Source organism: Chiloscyllium plagiosum, chromosome 9 (genome assembly GCF_004010195.1).
Source record: "Chiloscyllium plagiosum isolate BGI_BamShark_2017 chromosome 9, ASM401019v2, whole genome shotgun sequence".
In the NCBI taxonomy this organism is placed as follows: domain Eukaryota; kingdom Metazoa; phylum Chordata; class Chondrichthyes; order Orectolobiformes; family Hemiscylliidae; genus Chiloscyllium; species Chiloscyllium plagiosum.
The window spans coordinates 63,619,365-63,637,605 of NC_057718.1; the positions used below are offsets into that span (position 1 = coordinate 63,619,365).

The following is an 18,241-nucleotide window of genomic DNA, read 5'->3' on the forward strand; positions in this document are numbered from 1 at the left end:
TGTGGGGAAGGTTGGCGAACAAAGAGACCTTGGAGGGCAGGTTCATACTTTCTTGAAAGTGCAGTTGCAGGTAGACAAGGTAGTGAGCACGGCGTTTGGTATGCTTGCCTTTATTGGTCAGTGCACTGAGTGTAGGAGTTGGGGCGTCACGTTGCTGCTGTACATGACATTGGTTAGGCCACATTTGGAATACGGAGTTAAAATCTGGCCTCCCTGCTGTAAGAAAGATGTTATTAAACTTGAAATGGTTCAGGAAATATTTACAAGAATGTTGCCAGGGTTGGAGGATTTGAGATACGGGGAGAGGCTGAATAGGCTAGGGCTGTTTTTTCTGGAACATTGGAGGCTGAGGGGTGACCTTATAGAAGTTTATAAAATCATGAGAGGCATGAATACAGTGAATAGTCAAGATCTTTTCCCCAGAGGAGAGGAGTCCAAAAAGGCACTAGTTTAAAGTGAGAGGGGAAAGATTTCAAAGGGACCCAAGGGGCAAATTTTTCACACAGAGGGTAGTGCGTGTATAGAATGAACTGCCAGAGTAAGGGGTGGAAGCTGGTACAATTACAACATTTAAAAGGCATCTGATGGGCATAAGTGGAGGAAAGGTTTAGAGGGATATGGGCCAAATGCTGGCAGATAAGACTAGATTAATTTAGGATTAGATCAGCATAGATGAATTGAACCTAAGGGTCTGTGTCTGTACGGTACATATCTACGACTCTAAAGGAAACCAACAAGATTGATAAGGGCAGAGAGGCAGACATTTGTTTACTTAGACTTTAGTGAAGCCTTTGACAAGGTTCCACATAGTAGACTAATTAGATCACATGGGATTCAGGTGAGCATGCCAACTGGATACAAAATTTGTTTTTAAAGGCAGGAGACAGAGTGATGGTAGAGAGTTGTTTGTCAGAATGGGTGCCTGTGACCAGTGGTATTACAGAGGGATTGGTGCTGGATCCACTTTTGTTTTGTCATTTATCTAAATGATTTAGATGAGAATATAGAAAGCATGTCAGTAAGTTTGCAGATGACACCAAAATTGGCTGTAAAGTGGATAGTAAAGGTTATCTAAGATTACAAACAGATCTTGATCAGTTGGGTGAATGGGCTGAAGAGTGGCTGATAGAGTTGAATTTGGATAAATGCAAAGGATTGCATTTTGGTAAAACAACAGAGGCAGGATTTGTACAATTAAAGGTAGGGCCTTGGGTAGCGTTGTAGAACAGAGACACCTAGGGGTTCAGGTACATATTTCTAGGAAGTTTGCGTCACATATACACAGAATGGTTAAGAAGGTGTATAGCATGCTTGCCTCCATTGCTCAGACCTTTGAGTATAGAGCTTGGGATGTTATGCTGAGGTTGTACAGGACGTTGGTAAGGCCTCATCTGGAGTACTGTGTGCAGTTCTGGTTGCCCTGTTATAGTAGTGATATTATTCAGCTGGAGAGGGTTCAGAAGAGATTTACCAGGATGCTGCCATGAGTGGATGGTTTGCATTATAAGCAGAGGCTGGAACGTTTCTTACTGGGAAGTCTATAACATCATGGGGGTACATAATTAAGGCGAATGGAAGGTAACTTTTCCCTGGGGTGGGGGATTTCAAGACTATGGCCATATTTTGAAGGTCAGAAGAGAAAGATAAAAAAAAAAAGACAAAAGGCCAATTTCCTTTTAATTTTATACTTTTTGTTTTACACAGAGTGTGGTTCATGTCTGGAATAAGCTTCCTGGGGTACAGTCTGAAAGACATTTGGATAAGTGAACGAACAGGAAAGGTTTGGAGGGATATAGGCCAAGCACAGGCAGGTGGGACTAGTTTAGTTTGGGATCATGGTCAGCATTGACTGGTTGGACTGAAGGGACTGTTTGTGTTCCGTATGACTATGTCCTTCACCTTGACACCAGCTGGCATCACACTAAGTGGGTTTCTTGATCCTGCTCACAAAGATCGCTATCTGTCCTCCTAACTACCCGGCTTGATCTTTTCCAGTTTATCTTTCTTAGGTCCATTCTGATTAACTCAGAATTTATTTTTTATCCCCCCAAACTCTTCCCTAGGTCCTTGCTTTACTTATGTCTTTTTTTGGTCTGGTTCACTTCCCTTCACTAACTTCAACAGTGATTATTCTATGGATGGGTATCTTTTGTACTCAATCCTTCTATATATTAAATCCAAGATTCTAAATGCTTTGCTAAACACTCTCCCATTGTTCTACTACTTTCCAAGATCAATTCACACGCTTCCATCACGTTTCTCTGATCTTGCGCATAACTTCTGATTTTATTACGTAGGATCTGAATATCACAATAATTTGCCAATTGAAATGGAAAACAACAAAACTGGGCACTTCTGGGATAATTTTAGAACAGCACTGAGGCCGGCCTCTGCGCAAATCTCCCAACACATTAATGTGACTGGAGATCAAGCATGATAACTAACCCACAGGAAGGAAGGGAACATAAGAACAAAATATTGCCTTATATTTCAATAAAGGAATAAATGGAGCAACTGAGTAATTTCTAAATGCAAAATTTCACAAATATAATGGCCTACCTGTTTTTATGACGTTACACAATTCAAATATGAGTAGTTGGTTGTCACTGCCACGGTCCAACCGCTGTTCTACACTGGAGTTTAATTCATAGACCACTGCTTGCATGTTAGAGTCCAGGTACTAAGCAAATTAGAGGAACAGCATATTGTCTTTGAAAATTAGAAACTTTTGAGCATTAACATTCATCAAAAATATTTAAACTATTGCCAAGTAAACAATTGTTTAAACTGATAATCAGATTTTATTTAAACTTCTACAAATCAATTGCAGAGTAGCAATTGCAATGGTCAAAAATAGCAATATTATATCATTAAATTGCCAAGCGTGGTGAGCTTCTATCCAAGTCAACTATTTATGGTCATTTTATGTTACACATACAAGATTTATATGTGTGTTTTGTTTCTGGGCCATCTCTAACTCACGGTAAGACAGATGAATGAATGGGACAACTGGATTCATGTTAGGCAGGTGTCACTGGCAAGGTCAGCAATTTGGTGCCCCTTTCCAATTATCCTTAAACTGAACAACTTGCTTGGCCATTTCAGACAGCAATTAAGAGTCAACCACATTGGTAAGGTATGGAATCGCATGTAGGTTAGATGACGTTAAGGACACCAGATTTCCTTCCCTAAAGGACATGGATAAAGTAGATGGGTTTTTAACTACATTTAATGATAATCTCACTGTCACATTACAGACACAAGTCTTATATTCTAGATTTATTAATTGAATTTAAACTCCACCATCTGCCATAGTAGGATTTGAAACCATGCTCCTGCTGGGCCTTTAGATTACCTGTTCAGTGACATTACTACTGTACCACTATCTCCTTTTGGACCTTCTGAATTCTGCTGATAATGTGGGTGTAGGTTTGCTCGCTGAGCTGGAAGGTTCATTTTCAGATGCTTCGTCACCATAATAGATAACATCTTCAGTGAGCCTCCGGATGAAGCTTCATCCAGAGACTCACTGAAGATGTTTCCAGTATGGTGATGAGACATCTGAAAATGAACCTTCCAGCTCAGCGAGCAAACCTACATCCAGAATGTCAACCTGAGTTATAAATCTTCTCCAAATTCGCTGTTTACTGATAATGGTTTGAGGGTTGTAAAGATTAAAAGGAGGAGAACTAGGTTGTTCTATGTGGAGAACATGCAACATATTTATACTCTTTAGCAATGAACACAGCAGATGTGCTGGAGGTCGACAGAATGCTACTCTCCAGTTTTGAGAGAGATGGAAGGAATTTCAGGTCTTGCAATTGGTAATACTTTGGGTATAAGAGCCAGAAGACGGTGGGAATGTGAAGTGGACTGCATGGTGGGTTGTTGGAGACAGGAACCCTCACAATCTTTAATTACATGGATGGGAACAACATAAAAGGCCTTTGTGATTCACATTGGCAGAGAAAGGTGACTCTGAGAGGGCAAGAGTTCATAAGAAATCACTACAGGATCAAGTTGCAAGGTTCTCTAAACATCAGTGAACTCTATAAACACTCTGTTTGCAAAAATCCAAAAGTAAGTTAAAGCATCTTGTTCACTATACGGAATGTGGATGGAAATTCATACTTAGATTGAAGTGACCAAGTTCCTGGGGGTTTAAACAAAGCTGGAAGACTTGCCAAACTATGGCTGGAGGGATTGTCATTCATTGAAATTCGTTGAAACCATGAAATCAGTTCAGTGAGGTGAAAGGAAAGGGAAAAGGCAAAAGGATCAGAGAATGTTTTTATCTTCCTACAGGAGAACAAAATATCCATGTAAAGGTTAGAATAAGGTACAACTCTTTGGGGGCAGACAATGGTTCAGTTAGTCATTGTACAAGTTAAATGGAGATTTTTAAAATTTTGTTTAGAGCGTAGGTTGCTAATGAAATAATATATATTGTTTTTAATTCATTTGCTACATTGAAAGTCTTAAAACATGAAATTGTTTTGTAATCTTTCATTCATTCACTGAAAATTCAAATGTCTTTCTTTTAAAGATATTGCTCTCTATCGTGACAATAACTTTAAAAATACTGATATTTAGTCTTATGCTATATGAGAAAACAAACAATGCTGAGTATGTATATATGTTCTAAAGACCAGAATATATATAACATACACCAAAGTATCTGGCAGATCATATTTAAATGAATATTCATGGAATGCCAATAAGTTCAAAACATGGGGATGAAGATATTAAATATTCTGCATTTCTGCTCTTCATTAGTGCTGACATTGGTAGGTAATATACCCCAGGATTAAAACATTGATTATTGTTGGATTGTCGATTGCATTAACACAAAAAAAGCATCCTCAAACCACAATCAATGGAAAATCATTTTAAAATTTAGATTTGCTTAGCAAATGCTTTTCCTAATTCTTTGTTTTCAAATTCAATTGTTGGAATATTCAGTCGCGCGTAACTGATGAGTGATTGCTCTAATGGTGCAGCATGGATATTGCCAACTCAATTGAGCAGTTGTTTTAAACAGTACAGCAACATTTGAGACAGCTTGTAGGCAAAATCCTGAGATTGATTTTGAGGTAAAGTTCTGATTTCATTCCAGAGAATTGGTATTTTTAAGTGAATCATGGGTTGCCATAGGAATCAATGGTAAAGGCAGAGTTAGGTTCCTTCAGACAGTTTCTTGCCAGAAAAACCAATGAACAGTTCAAAATGTTGTGCACTATATGTGTACAACACTGTGTGCTCCTAGCTTAAGTAACTGTCAAAACAAAATACATAACAAAATGTAAAAGAAAGACATTATAATCCCTGTGTAGTATTTTAAAAAATACACTCACCTGCACTTTTAGACTGACTAGGCTCCATCGTGTGGCAGAAGTTAGTGCAGGGACCTAGAGTCCCAGCAATTGCCTGAACTGAACAGCTATTGCCACCAGATGGAGCCCTTCAGAGCAAGTTCAGAACAGCAGCCTGGAGAAGGGCAACTTCAATGATGAAGGGAACGGCCTAAGGTAAGAACAAAGAGTGGGAGGCAAGGCCGGGTGGGTGGTGAAGGGTGGGTGGGGTGCAGGAGTGGGGGACAGGCAACGATGTTAAACCGGAAATGCCAATGTAATTCAAAGAGGCCTTAAAAATAAAATTCCATTCAAACGAAATAAACGGGACAACGTAAAATGATGATCACCTCTACTACCTTACATTCAGCAATAGATCTATAATTCCAAAATTACCTTGTGAAAACTAATTGTGTCAGGGTCATGTTGGATGGAGTAATCGCACCACTGACTTAAGCAATTGATGGAGTAAAGCAAGCTTGAAAGAGTATATGTAATTTCAACTGTGGGTCACAGTAATTGAAAACAAAAATATCATTCAGTTATTGTTGTGTTTTCTCTTAATGAGACCCAGGCACAGTTGTAGGTCAAAGTGAAGGGTAAATTGGAGACGGGGAAAGAGAAGGGGTGGCACAATGGTTAGCACTGCTGTCTCAGAGTACTAGGGACCTGGGCTCAATTCCAACTTTGGGTGACTGTCTGTGTGGAGTTTGCATTCTTCCTGTGTCTGCGTGGGTTTCCACTGGGTGCTCCGTTTTCCACCCACAGTCCAAAGATGTGCAGGTTAGGGAGATTAGTCATGGTAAATGCAGGATTATGAGGTTAGGGTAGATTTGGGTGGGATGCTCTTCAGAGGGTTGGTGCAGACTTGATGGGCTAAATGGCCTCTTTCTGCTCTGTAGGGATTCTACGATTCTAAGAGGTGACAGAATAGCAAGTAATGATTTCACATGTTGAAGTTTAAAAGCGCCACATGGTGCATTATTTGATATCCTATGCATTATAGATTGTATTAAATGGATTACATCCAAAATGTTTAAATTGCATGCAGAGCCCTGTTACTGAAATAATTTTTGTTTAAAAAAAAAGTCATTTGATATAGTTTTTTTGTATTTACCCCAACTGATTTAAGTTTTCAGCCAAATAAAAAAAGTACAAGAAAGATGCTTCAGTCAATTTAAATATGCAGCAAAATCTTGCTTATTCTTACATTTTTGTTAAATCTATCAGCAAGAGTCAACAAGAGGAATTTCACTCCAGCACTACGGACTGTTAGACACTAATTTTCAGGGTATTCTAAAGTAGTTAATCCTGGTACTTGTATATGAAAATATTCAATACTAGGAAATATATTTTTGATGCTTTTGAACCAACATTTGGGAGGTGATAATCGTGCAGTTTTAACATAATCTTGAAAAATATATTGTACATTTCTAATCAAAGAGTTTTAGGGCAAAATGCTTAGCCAGTTAAAAAAAAAATTGCAATCAGTGGATCCCTACAATTTAATGCAACACAGGAATAAAAACTTCCCTCGTGTCCTGCAGTTAGTCCCGATAATTAGAAATTTCAAGAGTTATCACCTGGGGTTCATGCTGATTTAAACACAGTACCTTCTGTTCTTTTAAAATATATTCTTTTACGTCAAGAGCATAAGCTTGACGTAAAACGTCTTCAGCATTCCACTCAGATAGATTGTAATGTTTCTACTCAGATCTCTGCAGTATTCCCAGATGGGTTAATTACAGGGCAAAATAATCCTTCTGTGCCATTGTTGTTTAATTTTATCAAACAAGACATTGTCACATAGTCAAGCAATTACAAACCATCCCAGAGATAAACGATGAAACAATGCTGTTTTACTTACCCTGTTAATATTCTGGAAATTGGCTTTATCTGTGAAAAAAAAACAAAACAAATTATTAGTCATGCAAAGGCCATTTTTGTTTAAATAAAAAGTAGGATTGAAATGTCAGTAACTATTTTGAGGAAATTAGTTGTTTTATTCTCAGAATCATAGACTGATGACAGAACAGGAAGACGCTTCTTGTCATATCCATGTTGAAGAGCAGTTTAACTACTTAGCTCCTTACTGGTTTTCCCTCATAACACTGCAAAATGTTCCTTTCTAGTTTTGAATGCCATTATTGAACTGGGTTCCACTGCACTCTCAGGTGGTACATTCCAAATTGTAATTGCTCCCCGGGTTAAACGATGATTTTCTTCATGAGACCATTGTTTCTTTTACCAAATTACCTTAAATCTTTTGGACCTTGATCCATTCACCAATGCCAACAGTTTCTCTCGCCCTACCAGGTCTATACTCTAATGATTTTGAATACCTCTCTCAAATCTCCTTTCGACCTTCTCATCTCCAAGAAGAACTGTTCCAGGTTCCTTAAGTTCCTCAACAATGAAATTGTCATGAAATTTAGCTACAGTCCTGAAACATGCACATTCTTCCCGGAGTATTGTGCTCAGAATTAACCTCAATACTCCAGAACGAAGGCAGAATCAGGGTTATTATACAGGTTTATCACAACCTCTGTGCTTATATAGTCTATGCTCCAATTTAAGCAGCCCACGTCTCTTACACTTGATATATCAAGTGCTCTCTTAACCTATAGTTCCACTCTCCCAGATTTGTACACACATGCTGTAGATCCCTGGGCTCCTGCATTTAAAAGATATTCTCTCTTTGTTCTTCTACCAAAATGTGTCACTTTACACTTCATCTAACACTTTCTTGTGCTCTTTTGAAATTAAAACTGATGATCCCAATACCTCCAACTTTCATGATGGCTATCAAACTTTGAAATGGCATACCAAGTCTAGGTCATTAATACATATCAGGAAGAGCAGGAATCTCAACATAGGCTTGTGGAGAGCTCCACTACAAAACCCCTTCCCGTCTGCAAAACAATCGTTAATCACTAACGTCTGTTTGCTGTCACTCAGTCAATTTTACATCTATTTTATTACTGTTTTATTCTACAAATTGTATCTTGGTCACAGGCTTGTTGTGTGGCATTTTATCAAGTGCCTACTGGAAGTCCAGGTACACCACATCAATGGCACTATCATCAACCATCTGTTAACTCAAAAACAAAAAGAAACAAACAAGTAGATTACATACAATCTTCTCTCAATAAATCCATGCTCGTTTTCCTTAATTAGTCAAAATTTGCCATAAAGTACTGATTCTACAAGTTTTCTCACTTATCCTTAGTATTGTTAGACACCTCATCTGGAACTAGCTCCTTATCAATTTTAAGTAGTCAGCCTCTTTCAGTCATCATCCTCATCAATTTTAAACTAACCAGTTATCTGAACAACCTCCTCTTTTACTTGATCAGCTCTTCTTCATTGGTAAAGCCTAATGCAAAGAAGTCATTTAGCCATATGCCTACCTCCAAGCACAAATCCTTTTCTGGTGTCTAATCATCCACACTCTCTTCTGTTGCTCCTATTGCATACCAAGTTTTCTTAAATCAACTCTGTCGTATATCTCACGTAAGTACTTTGCACCCAACTCAAGTAACACAGTTTCTTCCAATTAAAAAAATGAAAACGTATGCATTATCAAAACGTACAATATAAATCAAAAAGAGAATATATTGTAACTGTATATGACACTGGTTAGATCCCAACTGAAGCTGTGTCAATGACACACTATGTCACTGTACTTGAGAATAGAAAGTTGGCCAACATCCATTTTCTAAATTAAGATTACAAACAAAATTAAGATTACTCCTGTTGGGAAAAGGAAGACTTTGGCCTGACCTAATAGAAGCCTAACAGAAACAGGCCATTGAAGGAAATGACATAAATAAAAATGTGACATAGATTTCTATAGGGAAGGAATATGGAGGGATTGCTATAGAAAGGGGAATGGTAGGGATCATGGCAATGAAAATTGGTTCACTATTGTCCTTCCTCTAAAATAGCCATTGAGCCTACGGAATGATGGAAGAATAAGTAAAACATTGGTTAAAAAAATTGCAATTTTTCAATTATGTATATGAGAGAGATTGGTACAACCAGATAAAACTTAAGGAGACAGTACAATTATTTTGTAACTCTGTCTCATTGATTATCAGCATGGACCCCCAGCAAGCAGGCTGCACCAAAACCTGTGAAAATCATGTCTTTCATCCAACACTTCTGCCTATTACGTTCCCAATTCCAGATGTTTTAATCACTCACTGCCACCTTGTAGCACTTCCTTTCTTGTTCTTGCTGCCAGATTCCCTGCCCCTTCTTTGCTGTAATTTTGCTGCTACTCTTTGCCACCTGGGTAAATCGATGTCAAAGCCCCCTGGTAGTGACCTGGAACTATTTCAGATTTTTTTTAAAAAAGCATAAAACCTTTAACAAAAGCACAGTGAACAATCAAAGACTTTAAGGTAGCTATTTGGGTGAAAGCCAAAATACACATGCTGTGCAGTTCTTAAGGAGAAAAGGCGGTGTCCACCTGTCAAGATACTAAACATGAAAGCAAGTGGCTCAGTGGTTAGCACTGTTGCCTCACAGCACCAGGGCTCGGAGTTTGATTCCAACCTTAGTCGAATGTCTGTGTGGAGTTTGCATATACTCCCAGTGTCTGTATGGGTTTCCTCCAGGTGCTCTGATTTCCTCCCACAGTCCAAAGATGTGCAGGGTCAGGTGGATTGGCCAGGCTAAATTGCCCATACTTTGCAGGGATGTGCTGGATAGGTGCATTATCCCATGGGGAATGCAGGGTTACAGGCATAGGGCAAGTGGTAGGTCTAGATGGGATGGTCTTTGGAGGGTCGGTGTGGACTCAGTAGGTCGAATGGCCTGCTTCCACATGGTAGGGATTCTATGAAACAATGTTCACATTATTTCAAAGTAAATAGAACATCAGATGATATATTCACTAACTGTGTCAGGTTCAAATTTCTACTAACCAATCCCAAGCTCCATTCATAGAGTCATAGAGGTCAAAGCTCCAAGATCATCTAATTCAACAAAGCAAACCCATTTTCCTAACTCAAAAACCACTGAAATTTCCCAGATCCTTACATTCATTCTCCACTACTTCGGTAGTCTTTCCATTTGTTACTGCCTGAAGGATGTTTGTTGTACCTAGAAAGGTATTTTCATGTGCCCCTGAAGCTCACGGTATTACCCATTGGTTGCAAATTTCAATAGCTGTCTTGCATTGTATTCCCAACTTCCTTAATAACTGTTCAAGGAGAACCCTTCTCAGGTTTCTCCAGCTAGTAACTCTGTATACTCAATGCATTCTCTTCCACTATTCCAGTGCTCATTGAAAAGATTCCCCTCCAACACTCCATTCTGTCACAATGTCTAAACTAGCAATGCAGCAATAGATGTCTGGGCACTCTTCCTCAATATTCCTAGATCCCAGTTACCAGTGCTTCTTCCACAGCCAATCCATCTTCTTCCGATGATCTTTATCCTACTTCCATAAAATTAACAATAACTGTCTAACACAGGACTAGCACATTGCCCCATTTTTCTATCAAACCAGGGGACTAATCGTGGTTTGGTAAACAGTGCAGGCGGGCATATCAAAACAGTGGAAGCAGCTTATGATAGACAGCTGGACAATCCCAAAAACTACAGATCTAATCTAAATTCTGCAGCACTGTCACATCTAGTCATAAATGGTGGTGGATAATTAAACAATGCCCTGAAGGCAGCTCCACAAGTATATCCATCTTCAATGACAGAGAAGCCCAGCACATCAGTGTAAAAGACAAGGCTGAAGTATTTATAAAATTCTTGAGCCAAAAGTCTGAGCATTTGATCATCCTTAACCTGCTCCCAAGGTCTCTAACTACACAGATGCTAATTTACAACCAACTCAATTCATTCCCTCTGGTATAAAGAAACAGTTGAAGGCACCAAATACAGCAAAGGTTATGGCCCAAACACCATTCCAGCAAAAGTACTGAAGGTACTCCAGCTGCAGCCTTAACCAAGTATAGCCACAACACTGGCAACTACACAACAATATGGGAAATTGTCCAGGTCCACAAAAAGCAGGACAAAATCCAACCCAGTGTGTATTTGGGTATTAGACCACTTATAATCATCAGTAAAACAGTGGAAAAGGCCATAAACAGTGCTATCAAACCATAACAGTACTCGAAAGGGAATAACTGTATCTCTGGGGCTCAGTTTGGATTTGCAAGGGCCACTCAGCAACTGACATCTTTACAGGTTTTTGTTTATTGTGTGGACAAAATAGCTGCTTAAGAGGCAAAATGAGAGGATCTGTTCTTGACATCAAAGGCATATTTGATGGAGTATAGTCTCAAAGAGCCCCAGCAAAACTGAAGTCAGTGGCAATTAGGGGGGGAAATAAACTTGCTGCTAACTGGAGGCATACCTAGCAAAAAGCAAGATGGCTGTGCTTGTAGGTTGAACAGTCCAAGAACATTGCTATAGTAATTCGTCAAGGTAGTGTCCTAGGACCAGTGAACCTCCCTTCTTCATAAAGTCAAAAATTGGGTGTTTACTGATGACTGCATATGCAGCAAGATCTCAACTCAGATCAGATTCAGACAGATTGAGTATATTCTCACCAGACAAGTACAAGGCATCATCATCTTCAGCAAGAATTTAATCATCTACCCTTACAGTCAGTGGCATTACTATTTCTGAAGCCCATACTATCAGCATTGACCAAAAGCTGAACTGGACTAGTCCCATAAGGATGGTTAGGGGAAATGGAAATGTCATTCGTCCAGCAATCCAGAGCTTTAATATAATAAATACCCGAATCCAGCCACAGTAGCTGGTGGGATTCAAGTTCAATTATTACAATCTGAAACTGAAAGCAAGTCTTACCAATGACTGTGAAACCACTGTCCATTGTCGTGAAAATCCATCTGGTTCACTAATGCCTTTTAGGGATGGAAATTGGCCATTCTTACTTGGTCCAGTCTACATGTGACTCCTGACCCACAGCAATATGGCTGACTCTTAACTGCTCTCCATGGTAGGGCAATTAAAGATGGGCAGCAAATGTTAGCCTTGCTAGCGACCTCCACATCCCCTGAATGAGGTCAGAGGTTAGGAACACAATAAGTAACTCTCCCTTGGCTCCCGAAGCTGTCTACTATCTACAAGGCAGAAGTCAGTATTGTGATGGAATACTCTCCACCTACTAGATGAATGTTTCATCAACAACACTGAGAAGCTCAACCGCATCCACAAAGTAACTCACTTGTTTGGTACTCCATTGACTCACTGCACTACCAATGCTCGGTGGTGACAGTGTCTACATTTATTGCAGCAATTCACCAAGGCTCCTTCAGCATTCTGGGGCTACTATTGACCAAAAGCCGAATTAGATCTTGTATAAATACGAGAGGGGGCGGTAAATCACCTGAATCCCAAAATCTATCCATCATTTAAACGGCAGATGTCAGGAGAGTGCAATGAAATAATCCACACTTGCCAGGAAGAGTGCAGCTCCAACCACACTGAAAAAGCTTGACCGAGGACAGCAAGATGGCGGCGATTCTGTAGAACTGCTGTGGACAGCTCTGCCTAACAGCCAAGGCATACTGATGTTTTTTGCCTTGCCAGGAAGAGTGCAGCTCCAACCACACTGAAAAAGCTTGACCGAGGACTAAGCAAGATGGCGGCGATTCTGTAGAACTGCTGTGGACAGCTCTGCCTAACAGCCAAGGCATACTGATGTTTTTTGCCATCCATGGCCAACTTATGTGGTGGAATTATTAGTTTAAATCCTTACAGAACACATATTTGTTAATATTTGGGAGTGGGAAGGATGCCAAAGGGAAAAGGAGCGAGCAAACAGCAGCAGGGTGGACACTCCCCTGCAGCACCTACTACACCAGAGACTGCAGCAGCAGCAGCCTCTCCTGAACCTCCCGGGGACCTGACAGACTCACAGGAATTGGCTGCGGCGATGGAGAGACTTACCTTGAAAGTTGGGGCTGTGATTGAGGAAATCCGTGGGGAGATCATGCCCAGGTCCCACCTATCACATTCATGCTGCAGAAGCATGAGCAGGAGATCTCTGGCCTCGGGGAGCAGCTGGAGGAGGTGGAGGGTCAAACTAAGGCCTCGGAAGCTGCGATGGAGTCCTCATCCAGTCGGATGCAGGTGCTGGAGCGAGAGGTGCGGGCCTTGCAAAACCATATCGACAACCTCGAAAATCAAGGTTGGAGGATAAATCTCCGAATTGTCAGGCTCCCTGAAGGTGAGGAAGGTGAGCAGACAGTCAGCTTCTTTGAAAGCTGGCTGCCAAAGTTTTTGAGCCTTCATGTGGAGTCCAGCAGGCTGCAGATTGAAAGGGCATATCGGGTTACAGTGCACAGGTCAGGCCCAGTGCAGTGCCCCTGCTCGGTCCTAGTGCACTTCCAATCATATAAGGACAAGCAAAAAGTCATAGAAGCTTCCAGATCCCTGGGAAAAGATCCGCAGGCACTGCTGTACAAGGGGTCAAAAGTCATGTTTTTCCAGGATTTCTCTGCAGCTGTAATTCGAAAGAGGAAGTCCTTCGATGAAGTTAAAAAGAGGCTGAGGAACCTTGGCATCCAGTACTCCATGAGGTACCCCGCAGTACTTCGTTTCAGCCACGAGGACTCAGTTTATACATTTGACTCAGCAGATAAAGCTAAAAGCTTTGTGGACACTTTAAAATAGACGGATTGGCCTGAAGAATACGGTTAATGTTTGTTCTTTTTTTTAATCTTTCCCCATGTTTTCCCTTCCTTTTTTTTATTCCTTTCTTTCTCCCGCATCATTTCCTTTTTGGAAAGGGGTGAAAGACTTTGGAATAAGTTGTTCCTATTTTTTATTATTAACTGGATTTTCTGATGGGAAATTGCTCATCCTGACTTTGTCTTTTTTTCTGTTGATTAAAGGATCATCGCCTTATATTTTTTTCTGGCCTAAGGCTGAGGCAGAATCCGGGTTTGAAGGAGCCATGAAGGAGGGGATGGGTAGGGTGAGTGCCCCCTATGGGCTGGGGGAAGAGTCTTCCATTCAAGATTTTATATATGGTTTTCTTTGTAGTTTTTTGATAGTAATAGGTGTTTGTAGTTATGATAGAGTAGTTTTTGGATATATGGTTTTTTGATTCTATGAGTCGGTGCTTTGTAAGCAGGGTTCTCCCTCCGAGGGGTTCAAGGGTGTTTGAAAGGGGATATGGCTAAGTGTCTTATTAAATGGTACACCTGGAACATTAAGGGAAGTCATTCGCCTGTTAAAAGGAAAAAGGTGCTTTCTAGCCGTAAGAGGGAAAGGGTTGATATCGCTTTGTTGCAGGAAACCCATCTTGATGATGGGGAACACCTGAAATTACAACAAGGGGGTTATGACCGGGTATTCCAGAACTATAGGGCATAGGTTCCTAAGGTGCAACCTTTTCACGCAGAGGGTGGTACGTGTCTGGAATGAGCTGCCAGAGGATGTGGTGGAGGCTGGCACAATTGCAACATTTAAGAGGCGTTTGGATGGGTAAATGAATAGGAAGGGTTTGGAGGGATATAGGCCAGGTGCTGGCAGGTGGAACTAGATTGGGTTGGGATATCTGGTTGGCATGGACAGGTTGGACCGAAGGGTCTGTTTCCATGCTGTACATCTCTATGACTCTGACTAAAAGTAGAAGAGTGGCGGTACTTATCCAGAAAATCTTTAGTTCACATTATTAGAGCAGGTGAAAGATGAGCAGGGACAGTTTGTGATACTTAAAGCCCTCATACATGGGGAGGAATATGGCATTTTAAACGTCTACTGTCCGGCGCATCCCCTCAAATTTTTGATTAGAGCTTTCTCTAAGTTGAATACTTTTGGAACATGGCACATTATTATGTGGGGGGGGGGATTTTAATTGTCTTTTGGATCCGACCGTGGACAGGATGCCTTGTGGGCCCCCAACTATTTCTTCCAGGCCAAGCATGTTATTGACTTATGTGAGGAGTTGGGGCTGGTGGATATTTGGAGATGTCTTCACCTTACCGGCAGGGACTTCACCTTTTTTTCAAACCCACATAAATGTCACACGAGGATTGATCTCTTTCTGGCTCCCTCGGCCCTTCTGGATTCGATTATGGTTTGCAAAATTGAGAATATAGCTATCTCTGATCACGCGGCAGTATATTTTGGAGGTTAACCTTAGAATAGGCCTCACTCCTTAATGCCCCCTTGACAGTTCAGGAAATACAGGAGGCAGCTAGGCAACTTCAGAGTGGGAAAGTGCCTGGCCCTGATGGTCTTCCGGGTGAGTTTTATAAGGAGTTTATAGGGATTCTGTCAGGGCCGATGTTAGAGATGTACAATCACTCCAATATGCATGAATGCTTACCACCATCTTTGAGAGAAGCTAATATTTCCTTAATTCTTAAGGGAAAGGTTTCTGAGGATTGTGCCTCATACAGGCCCATGTTTCTATTAAATTCAGATTTCAAGATTCTGTCCAAGATCCTGGAGTTGAGACTGGAAAGGGTGTTGCCCACATTATCTAAGAGGACCAGACAGGCTTTATAAGGGGCCGTAGGTCCTCTAATAATATTAGAAGGTTGCTGAATGTGGTCCAAGTTTGTCAGCAACGATCGGTTCAGGGGTTGGCGATTTCCTTCGATGCAGGTGGAATGGCCGTATCTTTTTTTATGTCTCAGAACAGTTTGGGTTGGGTGGAGTCTTTGCTAGGTGGGTGGAGGTTTTATATCGCCACCCTCTGGCTGCGGTCATCACCAACAGGGTGAAGTCTGGGAATTGTACGACTGATTGGGGTAGTTAGCAAGGCTGCCCCCTCTCACCGTTGTTGTTTACGTTGGTGATAGAGCTGCTGGCAGAGGCCATTCATCAGAACGTCCACATAACCGCTCCCAAAATGGGATCGAGGGCACACAAGATTACACTGTATGCGGATGATGTCCTTCTGTTTTTATCAAACCTGATAACCTCCGTACCCCATTTGATACAATGTATCAATTCATTTGGGGCTATTTCAGGACATAAGATTAACTTTGCAAAATCGGAGGCTATGCCTTTGGGGAACCTTAAGGATGAGTCAGAAGTTGAAGGTGGCCCTAAGTTCCCTTTTAAGTGGTACGGGCAGGGTTTTGATACCTAGGCATTTTTATTACCCCCAAGTTTGATCTGTTATTTCAGACTAACTTTGCTCACTTGCTCGACAATATTAGGTGAGATCTCCAGAGATGGGAGGCTCTTGCGATTTCAAGGCTGGGCCGAATATCTCTCATTAAATGAATGCTCTTCCTCGTTTGCTTTATTCCACGGGTATGCTCCCTATAATGTTTCCCAGGTCAACGCTGTGGAAGCTTATGAGGTGGTTTGGTTCCTTTGTCTGGCATCGTGGGCAGCCCCTCATCAAACTTACTAAATTGCAGTTGCCTCAAGGAGAGGGAAGATTTGATTTCCCAGACATCAGAAGGTATTAATTGAGTTCCCTACTGTCCTTTGTCTGTGATTGGGTAGGTAACGATCCAAACTCAATATGGCTGGATATTGAGGCCTCCCAAGCAAAGTGCCCTTTTATTAACCTGTTGTTCATGGATAAGATGAGGACAGTTATGGACACTGCTGGAACCCCATTGTCATTACTACAGTCAAGGCTTGGAGGGCGATGTGTCAGTGAGGGTTGTTTATCCAAGACTTTGCCACTTACACCTATAGTTGGCATGCCAGGGTTCTGACCAGGGATGATGGACTCAGGGTTCAAACTATGGGCAGTGAGAGGAGTTTCTAGTTTGGGAGACTTGTTTGAGGGAGAGGCTATGATGTCTTTTGAGCAACTGAGCTGCAAATACGGGTTACCCAGCAGTGATCTTTTCCATTTTTTTCAGGTTAGGGATTTTACCCAGAAGAAGACTACGCTTCTCACGAAGCCCTATAAGCCTGATACAAGAGGTTGTTGCTACGTCCCACAAGCACACTTTCGGTTATTGCCCTCTATCGCCTGCTGGGTGGCAGGGCCTGGCCTGATATTAACCAGCTATGTGAGGTCTGGGAGCAAGAGCTAGGAGTGGAGATCTCTTCTGAAACATGGGAGAACACATGGGAGAATATTCGAAAGATCTCAATCTGTAATAGGACACGTGCTACACAGTTAAAAGTTCTGCACAGGGGTCATCTGGCACCAGACCGTCTGGCGAAGTTTAAAAAAGGGGCATCTCCAGTGTGCCCTAAATGTAAAATAAGTGTAGGTACTCTTACTCATTGCTTCTGGACATGCCACAGGCTCCGTGTTTATTGGAGAGATAGGGAGGGTATTGAGGACTGGAGTCAAAGTAGACCCGATCTCTCTCCTCTTAGGTCTACCGAATTTACCATCTTTAGACAGGCATGAGAAGAAACTATTTAATATTCTTGCATACTGTGCACGGAAGAATATTCTGATGAACTGGGTACCTGAGAACCCGCCAGGCTGGCTGGGATGGCAGAAATTAATTACGGAGCACATTCCCTTGGACTTTTTTTACAAACATGATGCACCACACAACAGACTATTTTTATAAGACATGGCAGCCCTACTTGAGTTATTTGGAAACACATTTGTCAGTTGTCTTAACTAGGGCATTTGTTTAACCAGGATGGTTAGATTTGTCAAGCCCTGGGCCCTGGAGGGGGTCTCCTGAGTTAATACAGGTATATATACAATGCTCCCGTTCCCCTGTTTGGGAGCTTTGCGTTGAGCATAGCTGTTCTGTATTTTTTGTGTTTTTTTGGTTTTATTTGCTTTTTTTTGGTGTTGCTTTGCACAGTGTTAGGGTTTGTTTTGTATTAGAGGGTAGGTTAATAGTTAGGAGATTGTGATTGTATTGTAATTTGTGTTTTTTTCTTTTTATTATACTGATATTTGTTATTGATTGTATTTTTCAATAATTTTATATGTT

The 18,241-nt window shown here is 41.1% G+C and overlaps 1 protein-coding gene across 6 annotated transcripts in view; it reads right to left on the reverse strand.

The window, feature by feature from the left end:
* Nucleotides 1-18,241, reverse strand: part of pde10a (phosphodiesterase 10A) — a 481,692-nt gene that overhangs the window by 160,184 nt on the left and 303,267 nt on the right. For 5 of the 6 annotated variants that reach the window (XM_043696099.1, XM_043696101.1, XM_043696100.1 and 2 more), the window contains exons 3-4: nucleotides 7,219-7,247; nucleotides 2,560-2,680 (exon numbers count right to left, since the gene is read on the reverse strand). In XM_043696099.1, coding sequence (XP_043552034.1) covers nucleotides 2,560-2,680; nucleotides 7,219-7,247 — 150 coding nt within the window. Of the gene's footprint in view, nucleotides 1-2,559; nucleotides 2,681-5,354; nucleotides 5,524-7,218; nucleotides 7,248-18,241 lie in introns of all 6 variants that reach the window. The other variant, XM_043696102.1, reaches the window with a different exon arrangement.